This window comes from Tetranychus urticae, chromosome 3 (genome assembly GCF_039701765.1).
Source record: "Tetranychus urticae isolate SD_2017Ah chromosome 3, NJAU_TeUrti_SD_1.0, whole genome shotgun sequence".
NCBI lineage: Eukaryota > Metazoa > Arthropoda > Arachnida > Trombidiformes > Tetranychidae > Tetranychus > Tetranychus urticae.
In genome coordinates this window covers 12,922,372-12,949,817 of record NC_142960.1, presented here as the reverse complement: position 1 = coordinate 12,949,817, position 27,446 = coordinate 12,922,372, and the positions used below count along the sequence as shown (strand labels likewise).

Below are 27,446 nucleotides of genomic sequence, written 5' to 3'. Positions count from 1 at the left end.
CTATTTACCCTATTTACCAATCTAATTTCAAACCCATTTATCATTACCATTGTTATGTTCAAACAAAAAATTTGCTCAATTTGATTCACTTTACAGTGCATGCTGATGAACTTTAATTTAACTCACCTAAAAAAAGAATTTTAAATTTCCAAAAAAAACATTTTAATCATTAGAAACCTCATAAGAACAGAAGAATTGAGTTGATAAAGCCAATTTTAAATTCAATCATCGAGTCCATAATGTTGAATTGTATGGATAAATGTATCTCATTATTAAAGAATAATGATTCAAAATTGAAACAACAAACTCGGAAAGAACTAGTGTAACCTCAAAATTGGAGTGTTTTTAAATTGAAACAAAATTTGATTAGTTCGACGTTTCCAAAGAGATATTGACCTGCATAACCTAGCTTGCACCTAAACATACGTTGGAACATTATCTCTTCGATTCTGAATATCACAAAGTCACTAATATTCATTCTTGACTTTTCGTTTTATTGAAAAACGGAAAGTTTTTCAATTTTCCATTCGGCATTTTTGCTGATGTGCTTGAGTACCAATGTCCTGATGATACCTGAGACTATCCATCATTGTCTATTCGGATGTTAATAATTGTCGAATGCGAAATTGTCTCACAAATGTTACATAATTGATGAGTGAAAAAGATGCCCAGTAAGCACCAGCAAGACCAGTGTAATCAATTATTTATTGCCATTTCGTCTTCTTCGATTGCTTTTAATCGATGGACAACAAATCAATAAATGACAACATGTTAATTACCAAATTGATGTTAACAATCTTGAGACTCATAATGATGGCGAAACATTAGCCCAAACTTACGGTAGGCAAAAAGAGAGAGAAGGTTAAAAGAGAGAAAAGTGTTCTTATTGAATTAGTAGATTACAGCTAATTAAGACTGACAAACATGGATAAATAATGCTCAAATAAATAACAATATTGTTTGATCAATGAAGGAAGACATTGAATAAATAGAAGGAAAAAAGCGAAAAGAGAGAGAGAAAAAGGAAAATGTTTCGAGACAAACATTGTTATCATCATTATATTTAACCTTTACACTTTTGATAGCGAGTTGATATTTTGTCTTCATTTGAACATAACGATATATTAATGGATAAAATGAGACTGAATGGAATCCAGTTTACAACTGTAATGCAATGAAAAGAAGAAACAATATTTACTCAATCACAATTAGTAAAATGAACCAGAAAAGAGGTAAAAACCATTCCCATATTAATTAATCAACCAACAATTGCAAGTAAATGTTTAATCGTTGACGTGAAAAGTAGCGAAAAAAGAGAAAAGAAAAAATCTCAAGTTTAAGAAACGTCAACGAAATGTCAAACGAAAACTCATCAAGTATTAAAAGTTTCATTTCGACAATATTCGAGTCTCACCAACTTCCAGACTTCATTCCCTGGATGAATCCAGTTTTCCTTTTCTCTGACATTCTTTTCAACTAAGTTCAATTGGCTTTCGAATGAACAAAAGGCTGTTTAATTAGACAACCAACTGGGAGTTGAATTTGAAATAGCAAATTATTCAATAACTTAATGTAGAGGAAAAAAAGTTGAAATTGATTGAAGAATTTTGAAATTAAGAAAAGAAAAAAAAATTCGGTGGAAATTTTCATTAATATGGAATAAATTGTTATTAAATTGAAGTAAAATGTTCTTGAAATAAGAAGTTGAAATGGCTGGAAAGATTATCATGTTAATGATGATGCTGTTGATAAAGGCATCAGTGGAATGGTGAAGAAAAAATGTTGCGAGACTAACAATGAAATTCCCATGAAAATTGATGTTATCATTGCATAAATCAGAATGAATCAAATTGAATGAGTTTAGCCTAGTCGAGCAATTGATGAGAAAATAAAGATTCATTTTGCAACCTTTTTCTCACATGTAAGAGGCAAGTAAAATGAATAGTTCACAAAATGGAAGCCATTATCATTCAAGAATCACTGGCGTCAGTTTCACCAATTTTTCTGTTTAAATTTCTTTTTTCGCAAATTCTTATTCTAAAGGGATTAGATATATCATTAGTTTCCAATGCATTATCATTACAATCATTGAGCGATCCATTTTTATTCTTGTTCATCTTATTCATTTTCTCATTATCAGATCAAATTGTTTAAACTTTACCATAAAACACCGAGTTTCTCATCATTTGTTTGTTTAAGCAAAAAGCAATATTTCAACTTGCATTAACGATTCCATCTTCAGACGAAACTTCATCTTCAAGATTAAAGGAGAAAATTTTTCTTCTTTCTCTCAACTTTTCTTTCGTTCGCTGGTTAACCTTTCGTTGCATCAAGTGAAGTTGATTAGCTAATTGATGAATAAAGATAAAAATGGATTTTCTCCTTTTCCAGGAAACTTTCAATTCATTAAATTGTTTAGTTTTTCAGTTACTTTGTTCATATTTTTTCTTCGCTTGGGAATGAATGTTACTATTGAAACAATATCGTTGGATTTAATTTGATAAAAGATGAAAGTTAAAGTTGACCCAAATTGGAATCATTTGGATATTTGGTGAAATGTATATACTTTGTTAGGTAAAGGGTGAAGTTGCTGTAAGAAGAATGTTTATTTCGAATAGTTTACTATCGATTTTCAATTAACTTGTTGGAAGTTTGGTTTCGTAGGAAGAAAGAAGGCAACAAGAAGAAGAAAAAAGAAATGAAACGAAACAAGTTTCCATCCAATAAAGTGTAAGAATAACATTGAGCTTAGACAATTCTGAGGCAAGAAAGAAAAAGTAACCAAAAGCTAATAGTAAAAGAGGAAAGAGCAAAATCCTTGGCTTTAAGACATTTTCAACTTTTCTTCATTTTACTTTTTTGCCTTTCTTTCTTGTTCCCTCGTTTTTCAGCTCACATTTTGTGACTTGCAACTTTAAATGGACATCACTAACAGAATATCTTGAAACTATTAGCTTTTATTATATCCTATTAAGAAGGTTTATTCAAGCTATTTCTTTCCTTTCGAGAAATGAGCATATTAATAGAAGACTTTTTCAACTCTTGTTTTACTTTTTTCCTTTACTCTTTCAAAAGCTGGTTGATTAATCATCAACTTATGATCGTCATTTACAGTCAAGACAAACCGAGTGTAAAGGTGAATTTGAAAAGTTACCGAAAATGTTTCAAGTGCAAAACGATTGCAATTACTTTCCGCTTCAATTTAAAGTAGTTTATGGTGCAAGATGAATCAAGAAATGAATGTTAAATCATTTGTTTTAACAGAGTTTTAGAAGTACGAATAAAATTGTTTCAGAAAACATTTTCTGTGATTTCTCCAGCGGTCAGCATTTGAGTGAGTTGAGTATTGAGACAGTTTGTTGTTAATACTTTGATCGTTTTAAGGTTGCCTTATTAACTATAACCAGACGCTCATGAAGATGTGAAAACGAAAAGAAACAATGAAACGGTCTTATTGAGCGATGCAAAGTTTTTCTGAGGTACGAATGTCGGAATGAATATTTCTAAGAATGTTGATGGATGCAAATTTTGACGATTTACCAGTTAGAAGATATCGATTGAATGAGGATTTAAGAGAAGATCAATTGAGATGAAAAGCCGAGCATTTGCTCATTAATTACGATAATAACCATTCATTGACTTGAAATTTGCTTTCCTTTCCCAATAAACTTTCATCTTGTTCAATGTGAATGGTTAACAAGATGAAGAAACATCAACCTTGACTTGGCCGTTAATGACTTTGATAGATTAGTCAAAAATAGCATAGAATGAGAAGGAAAAGAGAAGAAATAAAAGTTAATTAGCTCATCATCATTAACAGTGTGTATTTGTACCAACTTTCATTTTCCCTCAAGATAATGTTCAACTTGTTCAACAATTGAATCAATAAGCTTTCAGTATTTGCCTTTGAAATCAGAATCAGTGAACAAGGAAAGGAGTTTATTCAAGTGTAAACCATGAAACCAGAGTAAATCAATACAGGTCAATGCAAACCTAAACTGTGTGCCAACACAAGAAACTGAACAACCAAAAAGTGACCAAAAGTCGACTCTTTTCCGTTCACCTTACTAAAGCAAACGAACCTGTTAAACAAATTGAGCCAAACATCAATCATGTCAACAGTAATGTCAACTGTTGAATGATATCGCTTGACAAACTTCATTTATTCATGATACAAGTACAAGAAGAAAATGTAAAAAGTTAAACTCTTGAAAACGTTTTCACTATGAAATTCGTGTTTAATTTAATGTCTAGTTTGTTTTTTCGGTGTAAAGGGAAGAAAAGAGGCGAAGAAAATTGCTGCTCATAAATAATTTTTCTTTAAGTTTACACTTATCATGGTCGAGTTAAATGTTGATATTGAAACTCTTTTTTTCTTTGAATGTTTAAAGAGTTGAGACTAAAAGTTGAACATTAATAGAGAATAGGTAAAGAGAGGAAAATGGTTGAATGAATGAGAAAAGTTTTTTTGGTGAAATGTCATAAAGATGAAAGTTATCGTTGGTTATCAACACTGGGAAGGAAATGTGTAAAGATACAAAGAGTACATTTATACCTTTTTTGTTGGTCTCAAGGGAAGAGAGACGTTAAATACTCGTAAAGGTAAAGAAGATGAACAAGATTGTGAGAATGAACAAGATTGTGAGAATGAACATGTTTCTCTTTCATTTTCATTCTTTTTGCTGTTCTTTTTGTCTTCATCTTAATGGCTATCATGGTAATAAATACCAATGAAACTAGGTCCATTGTTTGTCTTGTATTGTTGTTTGGATATAATGTTACTGTGAGAGAACAGGTCAAGAGATGTTCGAGTATAAAATAAAGGAAAAGTTGGTCATGAGAAAATGGAATTGAATGAAACAAGATGATGCTCATGATGATGATGATAATGAGCAAGATGAAACGAACCGTGCATTTTATGAGAATCAAGATGTGAAAAGGTGAAAGAGGAATGGAGAGAGGAAGATGAGAGGAAGAAGAGCAAATTATATCAATACTTGGTTCCAACTTTTTTTTCTGGCTTCTCTTTGAAATAAACCAAAACATGAACAAAGTGATGTCCACTTTATCCACCTCAGTCTACAAAAATCCCTGTGTTTCAGCTGATAAACTCGAGTCTCTAGTTTTTTGCATTCTCTTGTTGTTGCATCAAAGAGATACATTTTGCTGAGATTTCCATCTCGATTGTTACTCATTTTGATTTCTTTGTTGCTCTCATTGCACTGGACATTATCATCATTAAATCCTCATGAAACATCGAAAGCAAGAAATTGTCTCGTCATTTCAAATCTCGATTTGCAACTTTTTCTAGCCATATTTGGTCTCACAGAACATTCCATAACATGGAAAAACATTAAAGTCTAAAGTGTAAGTATCTAAAGATACGAGCAGAAGGCCTGAAATTACGAATTAATTAGGAGGCAGAATAGGTTCGATCAAGATGCAACTCCATAGCAACTGTTCGCTTTTGAACTGGAGTTGCTGTTGGAATCAACTTTGCTCATTTTCTTGGATTTTCAACTAGAAAATCCTTCTTTTTAGTTGAAAATGAAATTTCATCTGATTATCTGATCGCAATTTAGCAATTTTGAGAATTTTAGATTGGAAATCGATATGAATTTGGTCCGATATTTGCTTACTTTCCCTTGGAATACCTCATTTGAGAAACTTATGTGAAACTTGTCTTTAAAATTAAATTGATTTCCATTCTTTTCCAAAGTTATCGAGTTTGAGGTTCTTTTACTTGAACATTTTTATACGGTAGTAATCGAGCAAATAAAGATTTGGATAAAAGTAAATTTACCTGTTTGATTATCATCAGGCCACCATCCAAGTGGACAATTTTCACAGTGATATTCATCTCTTAAAAACTGATTCTTTTGACATGGAACACAAACCCAACAACATTTAACACTATCACTTTGGATATTCTGAAAAGGAATTGCAAAGTAGAAGAAATATTATTAGAAAATTTTTGGTAAAGAAATGAAATTGATGCCAAATGAATTGAAATGCCAATTAAAAACGATTTTCTTTCTATTCTTTGTATGTTATTCTTTCTTTTTTTCGACATTAAATGAACTTTTAAAAATGTAAATTTGACATTCTCATTATCAAACTAATGAAAATGATTATCGAATAAAAGGAAAATATTAATTCATTGAAACGAGATGAACCCGGGTTTGATTGATGAGAAAACCTTTCTTCTCGAATATCTTCTTCTCTAACAAACTGGTAAAAGTAATGAAAAAATATGAACCAAGAATGACGATGAAAAGGAGAATGAAAAGTTTACTTTGAATAAAAACAGATTAAAGTACATTTTGATTGATATTATTTATCCATTGAATCAGATTGCATTACAAGATGAAAATGGAGATAAATTGAGATTCGGATTGATTCGCTTCAGACTATTATCACTGATATTAATACATGAGGCTCATCATGATGATGCTAATAATGTTCAACTGCCTGTCGACATTTATTAATATTTCAATATTTTTTTCTTTTCGCTGCAACTTCTCATTGTTCATCATGAAACATCCAAACATTGTAACTGATATAAATGTAAATATCATTAGTAGCTTAATCAACTGAAACGATAGAAACTGTCGTAACGATGTTTTGAAAGAGAAAAGTTTTTTTTCGAAAAAATATTCTTTGATTTTGATTTGCTTAATGAAATGCTGGATGAAGTTTTGAAGTTTCCAGAGTTAATTTTGATTCTAGAAAAAATTTAATCTTTCATTATGAAAATTTTCTCATCTTGACAGGTTAATCAGTTTTGATGAGAACATTTTCATTTCAAGATTATGAATTTCTATCAAGAGTTTTCTGTCAATATTCCAGACTTTGGAAATGCTTGTTTCTTGTTCGAAGAAATGAACGTAAATTTCGAATCCAATTTCGCTGATGAACATGTTTTTTGGGTTAAACGTTGTTCGAGATAAACTTGCTTGGATGAATGGATTAGGACGAAGCATCTTTGAATACAATGAAGTACAATGAAGCAATGATAATAATGATGGTGAATGATGAATAATACAGAAGAAACTGAATTGTAATAATAAATATTATAGATTAACATTGGATAAATGTAATAACATTTCTTTCCTTTTATATTTCTCTTCTTATTTCTGGGATAGATTTTTATTAGTTTTGCTCCTTTTTCATTGAACAACTTACACCAACAATTGTCTAAACTTGCAATCACAATTTATTATCATGAGAATGGTAAAATTGAAGCTTTCTTGTTCAATGAAAATTGCTACAGAAATGAATTTACTGTCTTTGTTTCGTTGAACCATCAATATTTAGCCTTTTTTTAGTGGAAAGAAAAAGGTTTTCAAATATTGCCATTTCTTTGAAAAGTTATCAATATCAATACATCGCATTGAGCCAACTCCCACGCTCATCGAACCTCAAAAACGTTCATTACTGTTAGAGACTTGGACATAACATGAAGTCTCTAACATTGATGTGGTTCGAATGAGCGAAAGAAGTTGTTTTATTTGTCGAGTTACTCACTTTTGCATATCCTTTTTCACAGGGTTTACTACAAACAGATTTAGGTACATCTTCATCACTCATAAGAGTCTTTAAAGGCCACTGAAAGGGTCTCCATGTAACTAGCTCATTTGAATTTGAATCCCATGAGCCAACATGAAGATAATCATAAGTATTGTCGTCAAGTTTTTGAAAATTCATTATATCATAGCGACCCGGTGGATCGCCAAATTCATTGAATGAAACAGTCTCATTGGACCATGTAAAGGATACGTTAAGTAAATGGTGTAAAAAAATTGATCCATTAACGGGCAACATGGCTGGACATGAGCTTGAAGTGTGTGGACACATTTTCTTTTGCATATTGTGAAGTCCATAAGCCATTGTCCAAATGGCTTTAATAACAAAAGCCAGTTTAGTGTCTTGCTTGTAACGTTCGCGTAAATTTTCAGTCCCTAAATGGAAGCGAACACAACGAAAAGAAGAAAAGAAAAGTTATTTCCATTGTTTACCTTTTTTCCTCATTAATTGGCTTTCGATAAACTTTATCCGATTATTTACTGTTGGCTTTTTGGTTAGCCTTGACTTGGATTATTCCGTTTGATTTAATCATTGTTCTTGAACTTTCAGTTGACTCGATTACAATTGTTATTCAACTGAAAGTTGATTTTTAGTTTGATAATTACCTGAACATGATCTATTAAATAATCGAGTTCCTGGAAAAGGAGCCTGATTTGGTAGTAAAGGTGTTTTGGCTTGTGCTTGGTCTTTTACTGCTTTCGGTGTCAACGAACAGTTGAACTTGAATTCCCAAAATTCTTTGAACCAAGGATTTCGAGTATTATTATCAGGATGAAGGTTGAAGTAATATGGGTCAAACTCATTAACATAAGGTGAATGAATTCGAACAGAGATTCCACCAGAAGCTTCAACCTCATACCCTTCAACAACATCATAACGATCAGACCAACCGTCGCTAAAGAACAACAAAAATGAAGAGAAAAGTCAATAAACATTTTTCCAGTTCTGTTCAAATGCAATTTCGATTTTTGAAGAAGAAAAAAAGATCGAAAAAGTGTGCGTAATTATGTTTATCGAAATAATCAGAGTTGAGTTTTGTCTTTTCTGCTTCTATCAATTTGCAAATTCGATGAGTTGTTAACCAAGTGAATGTACATTATAACATTAATTGCAACTGAACAAATGAAATTTATATCTTTTCACCCTTTTTCATGTGCAATAATTAACTAGCAACAAAAGAGTAAAGAAAAGTTATGAGAATTATACAAAACTGGAAAATCTAATTATCCCAATTATTGTTTTACCCTTATCATTATATAACCATTATAAAGTAGCACTTCTTTCTTGTTCTTCCAATTCTCAATTTTCAATAGTTCTCATGTTTAGTAGGAATAATTTTCAACCAAAATTTTCCCTGAATTTCCTTTTGCTCTTCATTAATATCATTACATTTTCCTATTGCAGCTTATTATGCAAATTTTCATTCTTTCTTTCATTCTTGATGAGCAAATTTATTGAATTTTTGTACAAAACTTTGCAAATCAAATGCGAAGAGAAAAACTTTTCCAATTTCGACTTGGTCTCATTATGGATTCGAAGATTTCTTGTAGTAATTGGATATTTGGTGAAATGGGATTATTGCATTCCAAGTTGACCTGAAAGGTTAAGTTCTGACTCTAGTATTCTGTTTAAGAATCTTATGTTCTTTGAATCTTCACCATTTTTGTAGTTTCCTAGTTGATGGCTTTAAATGTAAATTTTACAAGTTTATTCATTCCTTGAGTTTTAATATTTCTGGAGATTCTTTTCAGACTGATGCTTTTTCAATTGCAGAGTTTGGCCTAAATGCTTGCAATGAATCAAAATGCAGTCGAGTTGCATTTGCTCAAGCTGCATTTCGAGAAATTCGCAAATGTCTGAAAATCGATGGTTATATTTTTCTAAGAAATCAATTTGGTTTAATTTAAAATTTACTGGCCTCTATGCATGAGGTTAAATTTTGATAGGCAGTTGTTGAGTTGCTATTTTACAAGTTATAAATTTATCAGCATCAGTAAAGAGATTCTTGAGAATCTCTTTCAATATTCATTGGAATATGGCTCGAGTAAACAGTAAGAATGGCATGATAAATCAGCACAGTCTTGTTTCTGTCTTTTCATTAAACTTTAATCATGTTCTAAGAAACTATCATTAAAAATTTATCCAAAGACCGTTTCTGATTTTTGTATAAATTAAAGATTTATAAAGATTGTCTTCCTTTTGATGAACGAAATTTCTATTAGCATCCAGAAGATGAAATCAATTTGGGATTCAATTTGAATTTGGAAGGATTTCAATAAGTTAAAGAAAAGCGAAGGTTAATCAAATGTCCAGCTATGCAAAGGATTCGAAAACCCACTCTTTTCTTGCAAACCAACTAGTAAAGTATTAGTGTCTAGTTTGAAATAGCCTCACATTGCTGTAAATACCCTTAACAGCAAGTCTGCACGAGCTCTACGAACCTCAAAACCTTAGATCTAGCTTTATATGCTTAAAGTCAGATTTAGCTTAAAAAGAACAATCTCAAATCGAATTTGATAAACTTTTTAAAGTTAGTTGTTCTTATAATCTGGTGTTTTACTCGTTACGACTATTATCGAGTTTTTGATTCAATCTTCATTTAGCCACATTTATGTTTAGCTTATGCAATGTAATGGGAAGTTTTCATGATGAGAAAGTTTCATATAAAGTAACACACAAGGAAAAGTCCCCAAGTGATACTAAAATTTCGAGCTTCTTTGGACTAGAAATACTTCAATGGGTCAGACACGAACTTTTGTTAGGCCTTTCTTTTCGTAAATGTATTGATTGAAAAGTTACAGGATGTTGAACTTGTTTTTCACAGGTTAATGTGCTTAATGCGAATAATGTGGATCTTTCATAAAATGGTAAAGTCGCTTTTTTATCACTTTTTAATAGATCCTTATGGCTTCCAATAGGCTTAACCCAAACAAAAATTGAAATTGAAATTTTCGTATAACCTTGGGACCCTTCCTTGTTTAGGCTTAAATGGGCTCATCACCTATTTATTGACTTCATGAAGCACAGATTTTGCAAGAATAAGAAAGGAAAATGATTTCAATCAAATTCAATGCTCTTGCAACAGAAGCTTGGAATTAATTTTTTACGATCAACAAGATTGCCTGATTTTGGACAGAACAAGAAAGCGCATTAAATTATCTCATTTAAGACTTCATTTTCATTTATAACCTTCTCTGGCATTAATCATGCATCTTGAACATTGCCAATTATTTTGCCAGATTTCACCAGAAGAACTTGAAAAGGTGCAAAAAGAAATTCAATTGCTTCTGTTCCATGTTGAAACGAATTTATTATGCATTGTGTAATCTGTGCCTTTTCAGGTAAAGAAAGTCAAAGATGACTTACCTTCCAACAAGGAGAAACTCTCCGGTTGCATTCAATCGACGTATTGCTTTAAGTATACCTCGAACTGTCATTCCTTCACAAAAACAGGCGACAACTTTGACAGACTTTGTTTGCAGAATGGATATCACAATTTCATCAAACTTCCAATCCTCAGCATTATTGGTGACAACTTCAGTATTTGCCAGGCAAATGCCAACGTCTTGAGCTAAATTTTTAAAAACCTCCATCAAACTACTTCCATAGTTGCCTGTCAATCAAGAATAAATAAAATAGATATTAAAATGAAGTAAATTCAAGATTCAAATCCTTCACTTCGAACCAAATTTTCCACTGAAAAAGAATGCAAAAAATGTAAAGAAAAGTTTTGTTCAAAGTTTACTTCATCAAGAAAGTTGACATTGAAATGAAGACAACGAAAAAGGCAAACTCTTTACCAACCAGAAATTCATTTTTTTACCTTTTCCATTGCAAAAATGATGGACTAAAAGACTTCGAAAAGTCGAATGTCTTACTCAAGCTGAGGAGTAAAATGAACAGTCAAAAGTCGACTTGAAAAGCGCAGTTGAATGTTCGAAAAAAAGAGTTTCTTTTTTGCTTGGAGTTCGTGTGAAAAGAGATTGAATTGTAAATAATATTTCAATTTTGGATAGACTTTGATTGTGTTTAATAAACCAGATAATAGGTTTAGACACAAAAGAGGTGAACATTTGATGAGCCGAAGATGAGGATGCCTCATGAACAAGAATGAAGGTTAATAAGCCGATGAATAAAATGATGATGATAATGAAAAGAAGGGAAGAGAAAAGGATAAAAACTCGTTGCAAGTGACATTAAAATTATGATGTGAATACATAAAAAAAAGTTGCGTAAAATTATAATAAACATTATGAGTTTGGATGACAAATAATGATAAAACTCATGCTGGTAGTGAATCAATGAAATATTGGTTGTTATGGTTACTCTTCAGGGTAAAGCAAGTTTCATCTTTTCTTTTATTTACAGAAAATATTTTTCATTCCTTTTTTTACGAGATTTTCTTGTTCTTACTTTTTTCTCACTTCTTTTCAGTTTTTCATTTTTACGACTATTATTCACCTTATTATCATATTAATCTGCAAGTTTTGGTACATTAACCCAAATCAGAAAGTTTGCAGTTTTCAATGCGATTAAATTACAAAGGATCAACAATTATTCAAATTTACTTTTCAACTGAATACAGCCTCATGCAGTTTTAATTGGAAACTTGAACGACTTTACTATCGATTTTGTAAAACAGAAATTGCAATTTTTCTGGATAAAATTAATAGAAAGTCACTGAGGGAAACTCATTAATGTTTAAATCGTAATACTTGATAGAGTTTCTCGATTCGTGCAAAAATAATCAATTGAAATTTTCAATTTTCTATCCAAATTCGCTTTGCGTTTTCGATTTGCTTATCGAGTAAAATCGAAAGAGCAAATAAAAACTTATTGAATAAGCAAACTCAATTCAACTTAAAATGACTTATTCTAGCACAAAAGAGAAGTCAGACTTTCCTCATAAGATAGGCAGACATCGACTTAAACCAAGACCTGTGATCTCGAGTAAAAGTAAGCCTGGACTCCCTTCTTAAGAGCTTACACATTTGATGGTGAAGTCAGAAGTAAAAGACTTCATTGCATTACAAGACTCGACTAGACTTGCTATTCAAATTGTGACCCTGTTCTAGTTTACATTTCTGCCTGAGTTTCCCTTTTGCTCAAATTATCATTTCGTTTGTAAGAAAATGTTTAAGACAAAAAATGAAACAAAAGACTTGACTTGAGAAATGCTTTTTGGTTTCTAACTCGAAATTTACAGTTTAACATTAATCTTTTCAACGAATCCAAGTTATGACAGCTTTCGTCGATATATTTTATTCATCTCTTTCCAATCTTTCAAGGTAAATATATCATGAATTCAGCCACCAAATTTAAAGATGACTTTGTGAGAAATGTTACCAAAAAAGAGACTTTCGTTCAAAAGCTTCAATTTACCTTTGATTGGAAAAAAGCTTCAAGATAATTTCATTTTCCATTTTCTTTTAAATTTTTCGAGTTTTGGTTAGAAAAATTCTGATTTCATATTTTAGTAGAAAAATTCATTGATCCAATCAAACTTATCTTAATCTTTCACCTGTGTTCGATCAAACAGAGGTTGAGTAAACTTGGACAAAGTGAATCATTTGATGAAACTATCCTACTGAATGATGCTATATTTGACCTTTAAATAGCTAAAAAAGGGTGCAATTTGCTCTTCTCTTGACCAACTCAAACATGATGGATAAGATAAATAAAATAAAGTGAAGGGAATGGAATTGAATTGAATGGAGGAAAACGAAAAAAAAAATTTGTAGAAAATCTTTTGTTCACTGAAAGAAACGAAAATGCCAAGTCAAGGTAAATGCCATCATTTTTTACCTTTTATCATGTTTACCTGTTCACTGTTATCTTACAAGAGCAACAAATAAATACAGTAAGCAAGACGAAGAGGAAAAAGGTAAAGAAAAGGAAACTGAAAAGAAATAAAAGTTATTCCAAAGTTAAGTTTAAATTTTGACCAATCCTGGATCAAGAAGATTCATTTCCACTTTCTTGAACTTTCCAACTTATCTTCATCATTATCACTGGGAGGCAAAATTTTGATTTTCTTCAACTTTTTTCCTTCTTTTCTTTTCACTTTTTTTGTTTTCCATTTTTCAGTCGAAATCTTTTGTCGAACAAAAAGTTTTGGTAATTTAAATTGCAATTAATCATTTACTAACCATCAGTGTAAATTGCTGAAATGTAAGTCCAATTATTTTTCAAAATTAGGTCGACCATGACTTTGGCTTGGAGTTCATCCGATGGAACCACTCGGAGAAAGTACATGTAATGACTTTTTAAACTTAAATCTTTGCTCGTTGCTGAATAACCTATTTGTGGAATGGCAAATAATTGTAAAAGATTTTGAACCTTTTGTTTGTCCAAAGTAAAGTGAGCAATAAATGACGTTTTGAAACAGTTTGGTTGGTGTTCAATTGTTCATCAATTGTTCCGTGTTAAATAAGGGATTTAAAGTGGATCATGGTGTTAGTTGGTGTTGCGTGTTAAGTTTTTGGTTAATTCGTTACACCAAGTTGATGATGTGATGTTACCATGAGAAGGAGGGGAACAAGGGAAAAAGACAAGAATAAATGTTAATTTTTTTCGATGCAAAGAATCAAGAGAATGATTACAGTTTTTTGTTCCATGATGATATTCAAATGAAGTTGTCAAAAGTTGAATCGCTATTTTCATGATCAATAGTCGATTTCTAGCATTTGTTTAACTTGATGAGCAATTTTTCGATTTCGTCAATTGTTTCTGAATTTTGTTTCTTGTCGGTCAATTGAAGTGTTTATAACTGATTCTGTTGAGACATGGTTCATTTAATGTGTCAAACGCACGATGAGCTTGGTTGCTGTGCTTTAACAGTTGGGTTAAGAGATTCAAGTTTAATCCAGTTAAGTGAACATTGGGCTTGCAAACAACTTGGTATTTGAATCAATTTAATAATTGACAAGTGACTGTAAACTCAATGTTGAGGTTTCATTTTTAAGCGATTTCAACTCGAATGGGCTTCAGAGTCAAAGTTTATAATCAATCAACTTTGACTAGGTATTGACATCGTTTCAAACAAATTGTACAACTTCATTTCGAAAGTCATAGCGCAGCACAGTCGTAACAATTTGTGAAGATTTCTCGATGTCGATCGCTCACAGTTCAATATGGTAATGAGACGCGTTTAAATAGATCTGTCAGTAAATAGCTGAGAATTTTTCTTTCAATCGAGAGTCTCAATAAAATTCTAGATATTTCGAAGTTAAATAAGCAAACAATATTTCCCAATGAACACTTGTGACTCACATGTGAGTCACGAAACGCTCACAACAGGACAAATGACTCACAGGTGAGTCACAAATTTTGTGAGTCTCTATTTTGTCACAATTGATTCACGAAATTTAGAATCGTATTGAATCCTTACCATGAGAATCAGAAATTCTGATTCAAAATTCATTGGATAAGAATCTTTATGCCAAAAATTATTTTACCTTATATCTTACATTTTAATTTAATTTATTTATAACTGCTCCTAACGGGTTTAGAACCCAGGACACTAATTAATATACTAATTTAATGTGCCTCAAACCACTCGGCTACAACTAACTTATTAAATTAAACTACTAAAAGACATATCTATCGTGAGCAATGCTTGATGTTTATATTTGAATAGAAGTTATCGAATCTTCTCATGGTTGATTCATAAAATTCTTCGTGATTCTGAAATGGCGACATGAATCATTAGCGACAGGAATCTTCAAAGGAGATTCAGAATTTATATATAAGATAATATTTCTTATATTGAGGCTCAAATTATGTGACGATTTTCAATAGGATTTCTAACTCAAATCTTTAATGTTAAAATTTAAAGAATCAAATTCAATTGAGTTATTGGGCTTTAATTTGAGAATCATATGAATTTCCCTTATGATTCATGAACAGGATCAAAATTTAGTGCCCGAAATGGCCAGCTAGATTTTGTGAGTCAAAAGGCCGTCACATTGCGACTCACAAAAAAATTCACAAAATTTTGTGAGTCACATGTGACTCTTTTTTGACTCACAAAAAAAACTATGTTCATTGGGTTTTGAATTTATTGAACTATTCGTTCATTTATTTCGCAAAGATTTTGAAAGTTTTATTAGTGATATTACAAGATTTTAATGAAAGATTGTTATGAAATGTTATTTGCTTTCAAAATTCAGGATATTCTGATGTTCGATGAAATTAAGAGGAAAGGTTCTCTCGAGTTATTGCGGAATCCGTCTTTTGCTTATTGGAAATTTCAATATTTAATTTTGCTCGAAGGTTAGTTTGAACGTTAAAGGACAAGGTCCATTAACTCGACTCTAATCAAGAGCATTGGCTCATTTCTTGGGAAACCAAATTTTCTTTACGATATTATAATGAAACCACTTGGAAGAAACTTTTTTTTCCCTACAAAGTAAACATTCTGAATCACTGAACTATAGAAGCTTAAGGTTTTCTTCTTCTCATCATCATCACCTAACTCTATTCATTCATTCAATTCTTTATTCTCTTTCCTTTTTTTACCATCTTGTTTCGTGTAACTTGCTCTTGACAAGGCTTCTTCCAGTCCGAGTAAACAAAAAGACGAAGTAAAAAGAAGAAAATGTTGAAAAGCAAAAATCAAAGTGAAAAAAAAGACAAAACAAAAGGATTGAACAAGTGATTCAAACATGAAGATCTTTTTACCCAAAATTATCATGCACCATTTTACCTTGTAATATTGCTCAGAGAATGTGAACAAACTTTGATTCAAAGAGATTGGCATTTAGCCTGAGGTTCCAGTAACCCTTGAAACTCTTCTGTCTTTTCTTGTTTTCTCGTCAAATTATTTTTCAATCAACAACAAGAAAGGAAGTGAAAAAAGTTCGACAAAAGTCAAACATTGAAAGCAAAACAAGAGTCAACTCAGGTTAAACAATTCAATTCAATGGACTAATCCTTTCCAATGAAAAACAAAACTCCATTTATTGGTAAACAAACATTGACAAAAGGCCAAAATCGTTCAAAAACATTCACAATTAGAGTTGTAAGTTTGACGAAAAATGTAAATCTTTATAACAACATTCATCTTCAGTTTAACTCCCAGCTTCTAGGTTATAATATTTATCTCAAAGAACTCTTTGACTTTAGCTTTAGACTTTTTCTCCAAGAATTTCCAAGCCAATTAAACTGCTGAGAAAAAAGCGATTTAAGGTTGAACTTTGTTCGAAAAGTTTGGAAAAGAAATTCATGGAAAAATGAAATTTTTGGCTCACAATGAAAGTTCATTCCCTAGTCACTCATCTTATTATCCTTCGCTTTCTGATAACTTGAAGATGTAATTCCAAGTTCGAGTTTTAATTGGCTCTTTAATCTAATCAGTGGTGACATTTTGTTCTGGTTGGAGAAGAGATGAAATTGGTGTTCGATAATATTGTGAGTTTGGATGAATCAGAAAATGAAGATAAATTGTAAAGAATAAGAAAAGGATAAAAAGTTGATAACATGTCATTCGGAAGTAACTCACCTATTGAAGCCAATTTATTTAATGATTCAGATATCATTATCAATATGATTAATGTTATCACATGAGACAGAATGATATATCTATGAGAATTGAATGTTACAACAAAAAGAATTGTAATCGAAAAAATAGTTTTTTTCTCTCTTCCATCCTTTTTGCCATTCTTTTACTGAGCAACAATAAAAATTGTCATTTATTCACCAAAAATTTTATTCCAATCCAGTTCAATTCAGTTGATATAATTGTCTTATTTCTGCTCATTTCTTCAGCCAACTCACCAGAATCCATCAAAATTCATCATTTTTCTTTACCATCCACTAATTATTTCTCTATTTACGTCTTTTCTATTGTTTCAAGGAAAAGATTCTTTTCCTGCTCAACTCAGTTCATTGCGCGTCTCAATTATGTATTCATAATGAATAAAGATGATGAACATAAAATGAGGTAAACATTGAATAATGAAATTATCTGAAAAGAAAATTTGTTAATTAGTAAGAAATAAACCAAAAACTCGTTTAGAATGAAACATGAAAGCGATTTTTTCTTTTCGCGAATAAATTTTCATAAATTAGTCAGAGCATGGAAATTTATCGATCTTTTGAGAGAAAATCATGATTAGTTTCTGTTTCTATTTCATTCAACAATCTTTCGATAACTGCAAAAACGATATTCGAAATTTTCTGTAAATTCGATTCAAGTTATCTTAAAACTATTCTCAGCTCAAAACGCTTCTCTCACGGATTTCGATCTCTTGAAAGACTATCTTGAAGATGATTCGTTTATGTTGCAAATGTCTTGATAAGTTCAAGCTTCAAGTTTCTCATCGAGAAAACGTCGAAATGTTAGATGCTAATGAGTTTCGATTTTGGCAGAAAGTGTTCAGCGAATGGAAACTAAGTCTGATTTTGATCTTAAAGCGGTAAAAGTTGCTTATTTGTAAGGTGAAGAAACCAAAGAAGATTGGATTTTAATGTTGTATGTTAATGGATTGAAGTTGAGCGCAACGTTTCCTGTGAGCAGGAAAAGTAAAGTTATTTTTATGTTTTTTTGCTCAACTTTTGATTCAAGATCGAGGCTAATGTGAATGTTAGTGACTGTTTCAATGAAGATGAATGAAGAACCATAAATTTCGTTGAAGGTTGACATTGCTTATTAAATTAGGTAAGTTGAAACAAAAACTGAATCTCAGGTGAATTCATGTCAATTGAATATCTTCTCCAGCATTCGTACAGTAATTTAATTTCACGGAATCAAACATTTGTGAAATTAGTTAGTATTGCAAATAGTTACAAACGAACATCAAATACAGTGAAATAAGATGGAAACTCGAGCTCACGGGGATAAGTAATGCATCAGTTTCTCATGATTATCATTCTCAGTCAAATTCCATGTCGTCAGACATAGAACATACATTCACATCACAAGGAAATTCAGTTTTAATGTTCTTCGAAAGGTCAACAAGCTAAAGTTACAGAAAAAAATCATTAGATTCCTCGTCATTTCCATATTAACTAAGCCTTTTTAACCCGAAAATCCCTTTGAACTTATCCTTAACCATCTTCCAACAAAAGAGAAACAAAAGTCAAAAAAGTTCCTATTGATGAACCGATACTTTTCAGTCAAATGTCCAAACTCCATCTGTTGAATAATCAACAAATATTTGGAAGTTCATTTTTTCCAAGTTCATGATCCAATTGAATTTCAAGACATTAACAGGAAACATAGAAAGGTGAATGGAAAAAATTCCAAGCTGGTTTTCATGATGAATATACTAACACTTGTATGCATTAAAAAAAGAAAATGTAAAAAAAGGAAAATCACTTTTCCTCATCTTTCACCAAAATTCACCAGGAAAAAAGGATAAACTTTTTCTTCTCTTTACATTTGAAAAGATGAAAATTTTGGTTAAATTTGAATAAAAGGAAAAAAAAAGAAATGAGCAAAAGGCATTAGAAAAGCTCGAGATGGAGAGAAAGAAAAGAAACTTTAAAAGTCTATTCATTTTACCAGTTCTTATATTATGTTACATACTCGGAATATCATCTGAATTCCTGGTGAACAAGAAGGAGAATGAAGGTGGAAATGCTTTGTATTCTCGCGGTTAACAAGTAATATTCAAATGTATAAATCGTCGATTCTTATTCATTCACATTATTCCCTTTATTCATGTTACCAATAAACCCTTTTCATTCTTTACTTTTCCCTCATCATTTATTAATATTATTGCAAATACAAGGAAAGGAGGGAAGAAGAAGAAGCAAAAAAAACTCCCAGTAACTTGACTCATTCATTCATCGTTATTACATTTTACTTCTCAATTTGGGCCATTTTCATGCTTCTTCATTTTCCCTCAGTTCGACTCTTTTTTTATTGTTGTTGTTCATCTCATTACAAATGGGAATCAGTTGAAAGATGATTCAATAAACTTGAAGAAAAAGAAGAAACTTGTTTAGTTGAAGAAAAAATATTGAAATTTCTATCACTTTTCATTCACTTTTATCATGTTATGTTTTCGTTTTTTACTTTTTTCTTCTCGACTATCGATTGTTCGAGGTTGGCAAGAAATGTTTTTGTCAATTGGTTATTCAAAAAGGCAAATGGTGATGATGATAATGTTGTTGTTTATCATGGTTATCATCATGATGAGAATGAAAAGGGAAAATGATTTGGCAGGCAAAGGAAGGCGAGCAAGAGAAAAGTTTACAACTTTGGGATGAAAATGATGATGATGATGATGTTCTGGAGCAAGTGAATGACTAGCGAAAAAAGAAATGAGTTTTGCCAGTTTCTTTTCTTTTTTTCTCTTCCATTCTTCTGGCTTTGATAAGAATTTATTCAATTCAGTTGAGAATGGACAACATTCTCAGAGAAATATATTCTCATTTAACCAATACAATATCTGGTACTACATAATCATCTGCTTCTGTCTTTAACTCAATGTAATGCGCTAAACTTTATTTTACTTATTCTTCTGTTATCCTCATTCCCACTCTTCAACCTTGGCCAAAAGATGAACCCAAATTGAACCGATAAAGTTCAACAATATCAACTGAGAATAAGTCTCGAAATTGTCCATTTTCCTTCTTCTTTTCTCCAGATTCAATTATTCTTATTCGACATGAAAATATTCAATCGTCTCGTTCAACTTCGAATCACTTTTTAACCAACTTTTTGTTTGTCCATCAAGAGTCTGCTAATGATCTGAACATTTGGAACAATAATTTTTTTTCTATTCTCTGATAATTCAGTTGGAATTTTCTGATGACTGAAAAAGTTTATTTTGTTGAAATTTTTCGATTCGTTTTCGAGTTAAATTTTTGACGAATTTTTCGTTTTCTTTTTTTCAATTTTTACATCACTTTACATTCGTTGGTCGTAATCAGCCTTTTGTTTCTGTCAAAATGAATTATCATGTTATTCATGGTAAAAGATTAAAGTATTATAACGGAAAAAAATATTGAAACAAAATGTTCACAGAGAACATTTGTTTGCATGATTCCTTAAGCTCAATCTGTGAACATTTTTCGAGCAAAACTCTTTTTTTTCTTCCCTTGTCTTCACGCCGTTTTTCACAGCATTCATCAATTATATCGTTTAAGGTAAAGTAAGTAAACACGTCACAAGGCAAAAAAGGTTCACAAAGCTTGGTTAGTCTATTATAATAATTGGAGGTGAAATTATCTAAACTTATAATTACTGGGAATTAATTGGTTAATCAACAACATGAGATTATGATTAATGTTGATATCATTATTTACGGTAAACTTTTTTCTTCTTTTTTGATTCTTCTTTTTCTATCATGTTAATGGTAACCAAAGTTGATTAAAATGATGATCGTAATGAGTGATGAAGGATTATGAAAGTGTAAACAGTGTTCAAGTTTGAAAAATGGTTGAACCAGAAAATTGAATTTTTCATCAATTTCTATTGCTTCTGAAATTGTCCAGATAAACTTGTCCAATCATGAAACAGGTTAAATTTGACGATTTCCTGTTGAGCTTTGCCTTCCTTTTCTCACTTTCTCGTTGAATTTCCTTTTCCAATGTAAATATTATTTTCCATTAAATTAATATCACTTTTTGAGTCATCAGTTTCCTTACCAATTGCGGTAATTGACCAAGGTTAGTGCATCAATTGAAAAGGGAGTTGATTTGATCAATAATCGTAATAACAATAATCATCAATATTGAGGAAATACTTTTTTCTTCTTCTTCTTCTCCCCTGATCTTTCAGTTTCTTCTTCTCTTTTTACACATTTTCAGGGCAACATGGAAAGTACCCATGAATGATGGAAATCATTTTCTTTTTTTCCCTCGCCTCGAGCTTTTTATCAAGAATTTTTTTCTAACTTAACTTTTTCACTGGTAAAGTTTCCTTTTTTTATATATTCTGAAATGCATTCAATTCCATATGCTTTACCATGCAATGTTTCAGGTTTTGAATTTAAAGCAAAAAATGAATAAAAAATGCTTTTCTCTAGTTGGTTATAAGATTGTTATTAAAATGATTTTCCTTCAACTGTGCAAAAAGTTGCAACTTTATACACCATTCATACCTATTCATCCTTTTCATAATAGATTTCACATCTGCACAGCTTCATGAGGAATGTAAATTTCAAAATTGAATTCAGAAGTTATTTGAACAGCGCTAAGGTTGTAAGAAAGTCTGCGAGCTGCAACTTGTCTGCTTTAGGAAGAAGCTCAAATAGATGAGCGTTAGGAATGTAAAGCATCATCTATGGGACAATCAATTTGCAAGCATTCTCATTTGAATAGAACCAACTTTCATGCGAACAGAACCAGCATTGAAAAGAGTAAAACCGACTGAGTGTAAGGACTAAGAGTTTTCATAGCAGCAAAACCAGTTTAAGACAACTCTCGAGTTGCAGTGTTACTTTATTCAGAGTATGTACAAAGAATTATCACTAATTTTCCAATGAATTTCCATTGAAGATTGTAAATCACAGTTAATGAGTCAAAATGTTCACATATATTCCAATATGCACCAGAAAAGAAGTAGTTAACAATAACGTAAATGATCTAAGCACTGAATAAAAATGTTTCTTTAACTCGAAAGTTTTTGTCTTTTGTACAAACTCAGCAACAAATTGAATCAATTAGAAATTGTTACAATTTGGTGAAACCGGGAGCTAGATTTTCTAGTATAAGAGATGTGACTAGCCACACAACCAGTCATAGTCTAATAGTCTTAGTCTCGAAGAGCCACTCAAAAAACAGAGGATGTTTATGCTCTTCATCTTCTATGCATCTTTTGATTTCCTTTTTGACGAAAGAAACGATGAGAAAAAGTTCGATAAAGAGAGCAGAGAGATTCCTCACATCAATGTAACTTTAAACAATTACATCAAAAGTAATCAATAAATATTTGTCGAATAATTAAGAATATTTATACAAAAGTTGTTAAGAAATACAAATCTCAGAAAGTTACATGAAAACTAGGATATGATGAAAGAAATATTTAAGAGTAGCAACTTGGTTGCCTAGTATTTCCAAGAATTTTCAGCACCGTTTCGAATTATTACAGTGAATTCCAAATGCACATTACTTAGAAACTGTTCAAATAACTAAACCCTTAAACATCGGCATTATTATTCGTCTTCCATGCGTTGACGAAGTTCTTTCGTCCATTCAGTTGTTCGTGCGATTTCCAACTTTTAATCCAATCAATTCTGCCTTGAACAATATTAGCCATTCAATCAAATTGTGTCACCTGATGAAATAATAATTCTTCACTGATTCAACTGCTATTTCCAAATGAATACATCTTGTAGCGTGATTCATTCACGAGGCTTAACTCATCATTTTCCTTCAAAATCTCATGCTTTCCTGGCTAATCATTTGTAGCCTGTGAATGGGAATTTCATCAATGATATTTTTCCTTCAAAACTGAGTTACAACTTCACTTGAACATGAATCTGTAGAGTTGATGAAAGGAAGTGTGTTGATGATAAGATGAAGATAAATGAGTTTAAATTAGAAATATTTTTCTTCATGAATCAAAGGGAACGTGAAAACATGAACTTCTCTGAATTATGAGGCCTTTCAAAGTTGATCATGATAGAGTAAAATGAAAAGCAAATTAAGGGAAAAGTGAAATTGATTGAAGGTGGAAAAGTGGGTGAAGAGGAATAAAGTTGTCTCTCAATCTAAACCAGGGAAATGTGTGAATAATTTCAAGTGAAGATAATCTTGAATCATTTCCTGAATCTCATTGAACCAATTGATGAATCAATAAGAAAGGAAAAAGGCTGTTAAAATGGAAAAATAGAAAAGCTCGGAATAAATGGAATTTTCTTATGAATAAGAGAAAAAAACTAAAACTCTTTTATCTCATTAAACCTCAATGAAAAGTTCATTAAAAATTTTTCATTTTCTTCTTTTTTCTCACTTAAAAAGTGAAAATAATCTTTTCTCATTTGATTAAATATTTCCTGTCAACATGAGAGAGTTCAGCTAAGGAAATGAATGTGAAAATGTTGAATAAAATTGATTAAGTGAATCGCTGAGTAAAAGTTCCGACAAATATTTTCCTTTTTTTCAAACTTTTCATTGTTCATCTTGGCAATGAAAAATGCTAAAAACTTAACCAACTCTCTTCAATTAGAGTAAATTGTTTCAATAATTGGAATCAAATTTAACATCAAGTTCATACCGTTTAAGCGTTGCGTCAATTTGTCACATTGATAATGAAACTTTACTCGAGTTTCGAGGTTAGGGTTAGGTTAGTTTCCAGCCAACGATTACGGTTGAATTTTGTCTTCGAAATTATCAAATGCTCTCAATTGACGAGTTCATTTGAGCTGTTAATTTAGATTTATCGTCATTTCTCATTGGAACAAGACTAAACTCTGTTTTTCCTGTTGATCAGCTTTTAATTGGATCATTGAGTTTAATTCATAAGATAAACATGTTTATTCAGTTATATTGTTGTCGCGCTTTGATTCACATTGCATTGTCATCCTAGATTGTTATTGATTAAAAAATGATTTATCATGTGAAAAATTTCATTCTCAATGACAATATTGATCATGATTTAACATTTACCGGTCAATCATTTCAAGTCAAATTCAATGACAACTCTTGAATATTTCAATGAGAGCTTCAACTCAACAGTCATTTCCTTTTGATTTGGTTATTGATTTTAATTTTGCTCAAAGTTTGAATGAAAATCGAAGTTTTTCTTCAAAAGTGAAAGAGTTTTCACTTGCTCGATTTACTTAATTGTCTGAGAAAAGCAAAGACTTATAAGATGAACCCAATGAATCCAGCAAGTCTAAATTCTGAGAGATAATGACATCGATTCACGATCCGAAAGGATGCTTTTCCCGAAAACGTAAACTTCGTATTCTAAAACTATCTTTTGTCAAGTTTACGATGACCATAGATAAAGCAAAGAGTCTCAAGTTTTTGGATTTCAGTTGATTGTTTCCGTAAACAATAGCATAACGTTTCTTTCAGTCAAACGCTTATCGAAAACATTTGACTTTTGAGTTGCAGGTTTAACTGAAAATCGAACTGATCTGTTTTACAGAAACAGAAAATTTTATTCCTCAAATAAGTGCATTTTCTGGTTGGTCATCAAAAGCTACATCAGCAAAATGAGTTTCATGGAAAAAGCTGCTATAATTGAACAAAAGTCGATCGAAGTTTCAACTTTGGACTCGATTTTCTTGAAAACTGAAATTTTTATAGCAATTTTCTTTGCAACATAACATTTTCAGATGAAACAAAACGGTTAAGCATTTGTAAAATATTTGATCAAACCGTGACTTGTAGGAGAGAAGCATCTAAAATAAAGGTTTGTTTCAATTACTGAATCAAACATGTTAATTTCGTGAAATGCTCGACTGTATTAAAGTAATTTCTTGATTGGGCAAACAATTGGAATGATGATAAAAATAAGAAAATGTTTGTCTCTCAAACATCACCAGATAATCTGTAGTCTTCTCTGTATGAAAAAGGATAATGAAAAGAAAAACAAGGAAAGGAAGAAAAATATGATGAAAATTACCTGATGTCGAATGAGGATTTCATTTCTGTTGACAAGAAAATATTCAGAATCATTCATCTGATACCATGAATGATAAGAAAGGGTAAGCCAGCAAGAAGGAAAAAAGACTCAAATTCTGATTAGTGTTTCCTTAATCTCTCAACCTTTTTTTGCTTTTCCCACCAAATTCCTTGTTCATTTTCATCATGTTCCCAATCCCTTGCTCTTTATCTCTCTCCATATAAATATAATATCTATTACTTGAACATTATTTTCTCTCTGCTTTTCTCTCTTTTCTCTCTTTTCTCATCCTCTTTTCATTATACATAACAAGTCATCTTCTTACATCCCTTCATCTTCTCCATCATCCTTTCATCCATTTACTCTATCGATTACTCCATCTCATCATTTGCCGGCTTCTTTATCAACTCTCATCTTCATTTTTCCCTTTCCTTTCCATTTTCATCTTTTTCCCTTCCATTGTTTCCCTTTTTCCAATCGATTCTGCCTGAAAATTACACACAACAAGAAAAAAAATTTCTATTCATCTTCAATCATCCTCATCCATTCCAAACTGATGATACAATTTCAAGCAACTTTACCAACAATTCAACTTGATTAACAACTTTCATCTCTGACCAACAATTATCAACTCGACCAATCAGCCAATCTAGGCCAGTAACAATCGATAACAGAAGGTCGAAAAAAAGTGAAGAGAAATAAAAGTTGTCAAATTTCAAGGTTTGAAAGTTGATCATTTCATTTGTCCAACATCTTTAACCATCCATTCAACTCTTGCGGTAAAACAATGTTTCATCGTTTCCATGAAAGCAAAACCTTTTTTAAACCATTAATAAAATGAAACTTTGAATGAAATTTACTCAAGTTGAGATGAAAGTTAACATTTATTGTTGCCTTGAGCGTACAAAGAAACAAAAGTAACTTTTCTTAACATTCAATTTCATTAGTTTACCTTTTTTGATTTGACAAGAAAAATGCATTTAAATTGGTCAAATTGGGTCACAACGTTTTTTGACCGAAGGAAAGTCAAAGATCAATAAGTTTCTCTTCGTCTTGGAAAACAATTTACTAGATTAAACTTATTGCTGATTAGTTTGGTGAATGTCATTGATGATTAGATCAATAATTGAAGGAGAAGAAAAAAAGTTCTCTATTGATTGAAACATTGAACATTTTCAATGCTCATCAGATGACTATCCATTTGCCCCAGTTCAAATTCAATGTCAACTGGAAACACTTTAAGTTGATGAAATTTGCTTGGCCAACTGACTGACTTTGGTCAAGAAAAAGAATCAATCAAAAGTCTGTCCATTTTTTCTCATTCCATTCATTTGTGAATTTAATTTGAAAAAAAGTTTCTTTTCTTCGACAACTTTTTTCTTCTCTATTCACACATTTGTGCTACTGTTTCATTGTCTTTGAATCTAGAGTTTCATCATTGACTTGACGAGTTCATCCATCAATGTAAAGATGAAATTTTTTGCTTCTCCAGCAAGCAAAAGTTCATCACATAGTCTTTACCTTATTTTCATTCATCTCTTTACGCTCGCCTTTTATCACCTCTAATCATGAAAGTTAATTCAATCGAGGACACACTTTGATCATTCATTATCAGCTTCAAGCCATCAACTTGTATCACAGCTTTCATTTAACCAGTTAGCTAATCAAAGGCAAACTTTTCTTTCCTAACAAGTTGATAACAAAAAGTCAATTTACAGTTGCGATCAAAAACAAACCTTTAAGCAATCTATTAATAATTACAAATGCAAAAAATTCAAACATTATCTCGCACCTAATCAATATTTTGACCAATCATTTCTCTGATCAAAGTCAATCTCGATCAAAATTATCAACTTTGAATTGATTATAAATCATTTCCTTTTCCTCAATTTACAGTCAGTGAATGATCCTTGTCCTTAACCTCTCATTCAATCATTACATTAGTTGAACGTTAGTAACTCTGAACAAGTGTTTTCAAGTTAAAATAAAATCTTTTTGAAATTCTGATTTCTGTTAACAATTTCTGGTTTCACCGAATTTTTCCTCTCCACAGATTATTCTGATATTCATCTAGTTTCTGGTTGCTGTCCTGTCACTGGCGATCTCAACACGAGCAGTTACTTTTCTTTTGATGAGCTTTTTTGGAAACAATGAAATGGTAAGAAAAAAATTAACTCTTCTTTGAGACACCATTACGTCGAGGTGATCAATCGAACGTAACTTAAAGAATATAATTGATGTGATTTTGTTTGCATATCAAAAGACTCTGAGAATCGATAAGAAATAAACATTTAAACATTTCCTTTTCATGATTTTCTGTTCCTGTGGA

The 27,446-nt window shown here is 31.3% G+C and overlaps 1 protein-coding gene across 1 annotated transcript in view; it reads right to left on the bottom strand.

Annotated features, from left to right (window-relative positions):
* Positions 1 to 27,446, bottom strand: part of LOC107359880 (metabotropic glutamate receptor 1-like) — a 63,138-nt gene that overhangs the window by 31,508 nt on the left and 4,184 nt on the right. Inside the window, exons 2-6 of the mRNA XM_015926469.3 lie at positions 13,737 to 13,926; positions 10,954 to 11,200; positions 8,193 to 8,482; positions 7,528 to 7,961; positions 5,804 to 5,930 (exon numbers count right to left, since the gene is read on the bottom strand). Coding sequence (XP_015781955.2) covers positions 5,804 to 5,930; positions 7,528 to 7,961; positions 8,193 to 8,482; positions 10,954 to 11,200; positions 13,737 to 13,926 — 1,288 coding nt within the window. The remainder of the gene's footprint in view (positions 1 to 5,803; positions 5,931 to 7,527; positions 7,962 to 8,192; positions 8,483 to 10,953; positions 11,201 to 13,736; positions 13,927 to 27,446) is intronic.